We start from the raw sequence: 8,986 nt of genomic DNA on the forward strand, positions 1-8,986 counted from the left end.
TACCAATATCAGTCCCTTGATGATGCTATTAAATTAATTTCCTCTCAGTCTGCCTGCCGGGATATAATTTCTCGTCCAGGACGATATCATTATGAATTATTCTTTCTATTATTTATTTAACCTTTGGAGAATTTACGCGTGTCTGTGTAATGTATTTGAAAATAAATAATTTGTTTTATTAACCTTTCTTCTGTTAATAGATAGATAGTATTAAAAAAATCCTTATTTCGGAAGTAAGGCAATTAGGATACAGTACGTAATGCGCGAGAAATTTTTCATTAAAGACGCTTGCAAAATTGGTGTACCGTTATGATCAACGCCCATTGCAAGTATCCTCTGCATGTCTACGATAACTTCCATTTTTCTTTCACTCTGACAATCTCATTCGCAAAAAAAGTTACAGTGGCAGTTTTTCACAAAAAATATTCGTTTTATTTTTATTTATCTTGTACTTGTTTAACTGAGAATAACCATGAAACAAGGGTTCATCCGAAGCAGTGTTGAAACAGAGTACTTTAGACTATCTGAAAGAGATTCTCCACATTTCTCGAAGTAGCATGTCCAGCAGTGCTTCATTCACTCCCATATCAAAAGGCAAAAGTACAGCTGTTTCAGCAGGCGAGCATATAGTGCGCAGGTTGCTGGGCAGTCTTGAAGGATAGTTTACCTCTTCCAACACTGGAGGGCAGTAGACCCTCAGACTTCAGGGATCTATTTGGAGACCGAAACGATGCAATACGTTACTTTAGGTGGTGTTTTGAACCAAACCTACTTGAACAAGTACAATTGTTATAATTGTGTACGAAAAAATGATAAACACTATTGTTATCGTATTTGTCCTACAGAGGACGTCATTCGTGTTCCACTAACTTTTTTTTCAGATTCAACCCATAGTGATTCCTTTTTATAAGCAAAATATGCTTAAAGTATGAAACGTTTGCCATAAATATGGTCTATTTCAAATCTGGTGCCATAAAATATTGGACATTGTATCGATAAACGTGAGACAAAAAGTTAGAGTGACTGTGATGACAACAATCGCTATGCGAGACTTCAGGACAAAGTTGGTAGACTTACAGCGGCTTTTAAAGCATTTTCCAGATCTTCAATCAAGTCGGAGCTGCTCTCAAGTCCGATAGAGAGTCTGATCAGATTAACAGTAATGCCGACCTCTGCTCTCTCTTCTTCAGTTACACCTCCATGGTTCAAGGTTGCTCTGATTACAGAATACAGTGATGTGATCTTACGATGACCTTAAGGTAGTACTACACCTCTCGAAATTAAAATTGTACTTATGACAAGACTTTCGCATTCAAGAACATTAACCAGCGGTGACTTTGCAAACTTCGGTACCAGAGAGACAATGTATATTATAAGTACTCAATGTTTACCGACACTTGGAATTCAAAATGGCCGCCATCACTGTATTGACTCAATGGGAAAAAATTAAATTTCCTCATTTTTACAAAATTAAGTCTGTTAATACTTTTGTTACTCCATGAGCTTCAAAATGAGCCGCAACAGGTGGTGAACCGAAAGAGTATTGTACACTAAACTTTGAGAGTTCTGATATCTGTCCCCGAGGCGCATACCACTTTTCATATAGGCTGTCGACACTTCTGTATCTTATTGGTGTAATCTCTCGCACTTACGGTGGGAGAATCGCAAGCACAACGACGTGAGAGAGACTACATCAATAATAGTAAAAAAAGGCACAACGGACAGTCGACAGTATTGTATTTCATACAATTTCTATTTATCAAGATGTTTTAAACTGTTTGCTTTAACATCTCTGCATTCCAAATTGTTGATGTAACTGTACTTTCTCAGAGACTATTTCTGACATCTCTTTCCTATACAGGACTGTGCCATCAGAATTTAATGCAAATGTAAACCTGTTTCTAACGTTTCTGTTATCATTTTTTTGCTCGGATCTAAAGACACAGTTTTGACAGGTATGTTTATCGAAGAAATGTCTCTTTCAGGTGACATACATCAACATATCATTACTATGTAATACATTTTAGCAATAAAACCCGACGTCTTACGGGGATTCAGCGAGGCTTTGATTTCCCCCGAGACTAACTGATAATGCAAAGATCTTCAGATTCTTGAAGAAAATCTTAACTTCATCGAGTCCACCTTTGATCCAAATGGATATCATACCACTGAATCCTGTCATCTGTTTCTTGGCCAGATCATGTTGAGGGTGAGATGGTAGACCTGAATAGAGGAGGGGGAAAAGACTTTCCTCTAGATGAGTCTTGACGTAATAAAAGACCAGTATATGTACAGTTGAAACTTTCATCAAAGGTTTTCAGTGTGTGAGACTCGACCAGCCCTCAGTGGGCGAACGGTAGAATTTCTATGGTTTGATCCATACTGTTCACCTGCATCGTTGCTGTATATTTTCGAAACACGATGCTTCGCCACAATCGTGTGGTAAAGCTGCTGGCTGTCGCTCACCGTAAGGAGACCAGTGCGGTGGTTTACGATATGTACAACGCATGGTTGTAAGATTCTTCTTCAGGGCGTGGACATTATTGTGTAAGTACGAGTTGTCATTCAATTATGAGTCTATTAGCATCAGTCAGAGAAAATGGATTTCTCAGGTATATAGTATGTCCACCTCGATATCGAGTCTTGTCATTATGGAAACGTCTATCTGACAATTCTATATTATATTGCAGTGTCTGATTTGACCATAGACAAGCTCCTATACTCTGAATTCAGCTGCTACGGTTGAGCTGCCAAGTAAAATCACGCCTTTTTAACGCTGAGGTTTAAATCTTTTATTTGTGTAAAAAGGCAAATATAAAATGAATTTTCGCATCTCATAAAACCAACAACAACAACAACAACAACAACAACAACAACAACAACAACAAAGCCAGAGGTGCATGATTTGACTTCAAAGAAAAACGAGAATAATCTATCCAAGTCATAGAGTATGACTAACAGAGCCATCTGCACTGTCCGTGGTTTTTGGTTATGAAGTGAATATTGAAAAAAATCTCTAAATAAAACCTTTTAATATGATATTGCTAGTTACAGGCAAACAAAATATATGACATGAAGTGCCAGTGTCATGCTTGTTCAATTTCTTTTCAAAGGGATCTCCCAAATCAGCAAAAAATACAATCTCTATCATGCAATCAAAAGTCTGATACATAACGAAACTGGTGATGTCACCACAACCGAACCTGTTATAGAAAAAATAAATGAAACTGAACATTTCAAACTGGGTGAGATTATGATTTTGCACAAAACATCAGTGGTATCTACCTGGATACAGAACTTTCTCAACTCGAGGATTTTCAGCCAGGGCCTTGGCAACGGCAATGGCATTCTCTTGGTGTTTCTCCATTCTCAACGGCAAAGTCTTGACACCACGGTTGGCAAGGTAACAGTCAAACGGTGATGGAACAGCACCAATGACTACAAATAGAATATTAAAAACAAAAAACTTGTTTGAATTTAAAGTTTTAACGCTTAAATGCAATAATAGAGTCCTTTAATGCCATCTGGCCTAAGTTGTTCAGAGAAAAACGAGACACAATGACTTTGGACTTTGTTAAATCTGTAAAAAGGTGAACTACCGGTTGATCTCCTGCGCACGCAAGCAATCCTTCTACAGGTTACTCAATCGATCAATAGTTGATACAGAGTTTACTTGTGGTGTCAATGAAATAATATAAATTTGCATTATCCTCTGGCAGATATTTTCTATATTGCACACGTTTCCTTTATCCTTTTGTATATAGTTTATATAAAAGAGATATTTATCAATTGTGTCAAAAGCCTTAAAACAAGGAGAAATATAGCTCGTAGATAGATGGTAAATTTCAAGATTATTTTTGGAAGCAATATTCAGTGTTTGCTGAGGATGTAATATATATATATATATATATATATATATATATATATATATATATATATATATATATATATATATATATATATATATATATATATGTATGTATATATGTATATATATATGTATGTATGTATGTATGTATGTATGTATGTATGTATGTATGTATGTATGTATGTATGTATGTATGTATGTATGTATGTATGTACAAATGTCCATTGCCAATCACTTTCATTACACTTTGTTAGTCGATATCCCTGACTTAAACGTGACTGTAAAAAGAAATGCTCTTTGCAGTGACTTACGTTTCTGAAAACTTCTCAGTTCTTCATTGATTTCATCGTTGTTCGTACAGACTGTACCGAGTAGAACATCGGAGTGACCGTTGATGTATTTTGTTACCGATGACATCACTGCATCGGCCCCAAGCTTCAGTGGTTTCTAGGAAGAGGCCAGAAACAAGGCACGATTAAGTACTAATTATTACAAAATGTCAATGGTAACTGTTAAATCTATAGGTGAGCTGCTAGGTGCACTTTTCAACAAAACTATATTGAGCTGGAGTATATAAGAATTAGTCATCGAGCAACGTTCTTCATAAATTAAGACCCGGCGAACATTCGTGTTTGCTCTTTTACCTCATTCTTCTCATATGAAAGATGCCTTGAAGTTTCGACCAAATGGAACATTATTTTTCGACATTGGTCGAAAATGCTTCCTTGGACTTTCGATCCTATTTTTCCATTTTCCTCTACATATACTATAACCATGTGGTTTATTGCAAGGTCAGATTGCGTCTTCCGGAGCTTTACATAATATATTCATTTTTTATAGAAAATATGTACCCTTTCATCTTCGAATTCCACTCTTCGAGGTATGTCAAAGTAGAAAGCAACTCAGATACGTATACGCAGATTGCATGTATGGTGCGGATACATCAGAATTCATTTGTCAACAATATTGAATATTACACGCTTACATACCGTGTTTACGAGTGGTACACTCGGCATTTTGGGAGTGAAAAAACAGAAACTTGTTTCACAAATGGAAATACAATACTGGACAATTAATCAAAAGTTACAACTATAGAGGTGCTTTTAAGGTCTTCTTACATCTGTCGTACGTCATAATTTAGGAACTATTGAGGAAAAACAACAACAGTAAAACAAGTGTATTGTTTTCGTTGAAATGTGTGCAAACAATTATGTACAAAAGGTGAAATAGTGAGGAAAAATATTTTTGATATACCGTATACCTGAAAGTAGGGGGAGCTGAACGTGTTATCGACACAGAGGAAGGCACCGTTGTTGTGTGCAATCTCTGCTATGGCTGCAATGTCTGCGAGACGAAGACCAGGGTTGGTTGGTGTTTCAATCCAGATCATCTGACGGATTAAAAAGGATTATGCCATGAATCTCAAAGTGAGTTCTCATATATAGAAAGAGTTTCAAGTGCCGTAAACAGATCGTATTTTACAAATCAGTTTCTATTTCTTCGCTCTGTAGACATACTTTTCCGAGCAAGTGTTAAAAATGCTAAATAACAACTCATTCTTGACATTTTGTCAAAATATGTACATCCATCATTTGTATGCATGTACACCTGTCAGCCGAATCGCGCCCAGACCTTTTACTTTTCAGCTGAACGCCGTGTGTCCCAACACTTTTTAGAATAACTTGGGAAGATCAAAAGTAAGAATACCTTTGTGTTTGGTTTGATTGCAGCGGCGAAATTTTCAGATTTCCTGCAGTCTACAAACGAAGTTTCGATATTGTACTTATTTGACATATGTTTCAGCTGTGCAGTGCTACCGCCATACAGGTCATTGCCACTTATAATGTGCTCTCCCGCCTTGACTAAACTAGCGACACAGAACTGGGCGGTCACACCGGATGAAAAGGCAAGACCTGGAAAAAAGATCGGAAAAAAGAATATATTCATAGAATGCACACACATAAACACATGGTAATTCGAGGCGACAGTTTTACCTTGACCTTCATTCGTCTAGACAATATAACAAATTACAAGTGCATTGTCACGCGACTTGCCGTGACACAGTAAGCTGCCAAGAAAGTCTTTAATTGAAGATAATTTTTAATGCGATTTCTTGACAAATTCTGACTGAGGATACAGCAAAATAAACAAAATTTTACGCAAAATATAGTAACAACGTCGCTTTCCTTTGCACGTAGTTTTTGCTGTTTAATTTCATATCCACGACGCGATGTTATGCTTTATAGGGGCGAATGAGACTTTTAATAAGTAACCGTTCGCCATGTTGCCGGTAGAATAACAGAATGATTGCAAAGGGCGAGAAAATTACATTATTACAATGTTAAAACGTGTCCAAATTCCCTTCCACTCCTAGTGTCCTTTTTATTGATGTTTTTGCCAATTCGACGATAAGAAACAATTACTCACCATGTTTAGCACTTTCCAGAGACGCAATGCATTTTTCAAACGCATTTCTCGTTGGATTTCCTAATCGAGCGTACACAAAGTCCTGTAAAGAACACCCCACATGTAGAAACGGAATTATTGCAAAGTTAGCCTAGTATAGGGACTGGTCAGTTTCTTCAGCCTGCGTGGTGGGGCGGAGGATCCATGGGGTCATCCTGTTTTGGACTTTCAAAGGTGGAGGTCACCATGTTTCAATTTTGAAATGCCAAATGGGCGGAGTGTTTCTGAATTAAGACACGGGCTCATACTTGCATAAAATGGATCATATCAGCTACGAGTTGTGTCATTCAGGTGCAGTTTGACTCGAGAGGAGGGAGTAATCACCCTGTTTTCGGAAGTTGGAATCGAGTGGGCGCGGGATGTCAGCCTTTTGTTGATTTTTCCAAGAGGGGCCACTTTATATTTCCGTCACGGTAAAAATAACCCAAAGATGCCGTGGCTGAAGAGATAGTCCTACTTCAGTAGTTGCCATGAAACGACGTTAATTGGGACAGCTAACGACTGGAATTCGATTGAATTTTGCACCTGCGCATTTCTGTGCATCTTCTCACCTGACATGTGATATCTGCATCTGATGCGACTTATATAGAATTTATTAGCAAAGTTTAAAAAAATAATGTACAGAGGCAAATGTGACAAGTAATCCCTAAGACCTAGTCAAGTGTGTCTTGTGATATATACATTCATGCGTACAGCATATACCAGTGGTTATGAAAGGCAAAGGTTGCCCTTACGTGACCCACATCTCAAAACAACAGCTATTAGGCCTAAAGGTCAACAAGAGCTGACATATCATTCTAACGAAATGAACTGAAATCAGAACATTTTGATAATCATGCTTCCGTTAACTGAAATCAATTTGTTTCTCTAATATCACACAGTTTTGATGCCTGATTTCCTAAATTCTTGATTTCGTAAAGGAATGGTTCGAGCAAAAGTTTGAGATTTTCAATGTTGAGCGAGGCGCATACTACATATATAATAAAGGACACCTTGACATATAATATGACTCGTGCAACAGTTGCTTGTGGTTAGGTACACACTGCAATAATTGTAGCCTTGGTTAATGGTTGGCCGTGGGGCTTGGGCTTCTGTCGTGCGGCTCGCGCCTTGCTTGAGTACACAGCGAATAGCGCTGTGAGCTACAAAAGGACATTTGCCAAATACATAACGACAAGCGACTATAGAACGTACCCCAAGTTCTCCAACTCCCGGCAATCTAAAGGTTGTTGAGGTCATAATGGGAGGCACCAACGCCGAGTCCGTACACCAGACGTCTGCCGATTGTCCTGCATGCTGTACCAGCGTATCCATGTCATAACCCTCCATGCTGAAAGACTGGTCAGCTGCAATGTCCGAACTGTTGTCGGCCATAATGGCCTTTTATAATGGTGCTGAAATAATGCGGAAAGGGCTTAGTTAGAGCAAGGTGGTTTGAAAGTCGATTTTTCCGAATCGGGTCAGCTTAGGGATAGAACAAAAATTACATTTGGTAGGTGGCCGGTATTTTTTTCAAGTTGCACTAAAAAGATGTTGACCCGACCGTCATCCGTGCACGGGATTAATGACTCTCCCCATATCTTTGCAATGAATTGTAAGTTCTAGACCTTGTACGAGTTGTTGTTCCCACGAAAGACACACAATTAGCTGCTTGGTGTATTTGTCGAATTAATGCCTACGGTTTGCCCCTCGCACATCAACAGCATAACCAACTGTAGCTTCCAAAAATGTTTATTTGTCAGCAAAGATTCTCTCGAACATTCATTTGAATCTCTGTACATGTCTGTCTTTGACATATGCAAATCAATGAATGTCATTCATAAAATAGTTTTCTCGATCGGGTATATAGTGAATTTCTTGTGCATCTTACACTAGTTATGCATAGGTTCTAATGAATTACGAATGTTGTTATTGGTGTACTTCTGTTTCAAAGTCACCGTCTTTACATTACATCGTCTTTGTTGACCTTGCTAGCAGTTTTAAGCTGTTAGTCCCACAATCTTGGTCGGTTCTATCTATCTGACTAAGTGAAAAGGCGAGCAAGAGTCCCAATCGATAAATTTATAGTCTTAATTTCAATGTCATGGGAGAGCCATACCATCGTCAATAAATGAATGGTTACGTTTGGGCTAAATTGATTTTGCTCGGCTTTTCGCCCCTGTTTTCATTGAGTTTTCTCGGCAACGCAAAAAATTCCATCAACAAATAAAGAACCATTCTCTTCAGTTGCAAAAACAAAGTACGTTGAAGCGCTTTACACGTTTTAGGGTGTTCTGCGACAAAACACCGCCCTTCCTCTGTAATTTTTTTCTAGTCCCTTATAACGCTTTCCTTAATTTATCAGTATATATAACTCTGTCAGAAATGTAACATATGCCTTTTTATACTGATAACACACAATGCACCAATGGTATCACTGTGATATATGACCACTCTTACGTAGAGGTCAAATGAAGAGGTCGACTGTTCATTACTGACTTCATTTGGTTGAAAGCAAAATGATAAGCGCACTATACCGACATACATTTGTTGATCAAATATTCTGATGAAACATTTGTTGAGGTGTCACGGTATATCAGTTCACCGTATATTTTCTGCACTGACGGTTGATATCTTTGTTTTGTCGCCCCTCTAAAATGCTTCCACATATAC

At 38.0% G+C, this 8,986-nt stretch overlaps 1 protein-coding gene across 1 annotated transcript; it reads right to left on the reverse strand.

Annotated features, from left to right (window-relative positions):
* Nucleotides 1-415: 415 nt before the first annotated feature.
* Nucleotides 416-7,750, reverse strand: LOC139147681 (cystathionine gamma-lyase-like). Its single transcript, XM_070718836.1, has 9 exons — nucleotides 7,529-7,750; nucleotides 6,296-6,377; nucleotides 5,576-5,781; nucleotides 5,130-5,258; nucleotides 4,180-4,315; nucleotides 3,286-3,438; nucleotides 2,049-2,223; nucleotides 1,078-1,216; nucleotides 416-711 (listed from the first exon to the last, which is right to left on the reverse strand). The coding sequence occupies exons 1-9, from the start codon at nucleotides 7,706-7,708 to the stop codon at nucleotides 697-699; spliced, it is 1,215 nt and encodes a 404-aa protein (XP_070574937.1). The 5' UTR covers nucleotides 7,709-7,750; the 3' UTR covers nucleotides 416-696.
* Nucleotides 7,751-8,986: the final 1,236 nt, after the last annotated feature.

This window comes from Ptychodera flava, chromosome 13, assembly GCF_041260155.1.
Source record: "Ptychodera flava strain L36383 chromosome 13, AS_Pfla_20210202, whole genome shotgun sequence".
Lineage (NCBI taxonomy): Eukaryota > Metazoa > Hemichordata > Enteropneusta > Ptychoderidae > Ptychodera > Ptychodera flava.

Coding starts and splice junctions, on each gene's coding strand:
- LOC139147681 (XM_070718836.1), bottom strand. CDS start 7,708: ATGGCCGACAACAGTTCGGACATTGCAGCTGACCAGTCTTTCAGCATG. Junction 3,439..4,179: donor ACTGAGAAGTTTTCAGAAAC/GTAAGTCACTGC, acceptor TTCTATTTGTAG/TCATTGGTGCTGTTCCATCA. Junction 2,224..3,285: donor TGAGAAAGTTCTGTATCCAG/GTAGATACCACT, acceptor TCCTCTATTCAG/GTCTACCATCTCACCCTCAA.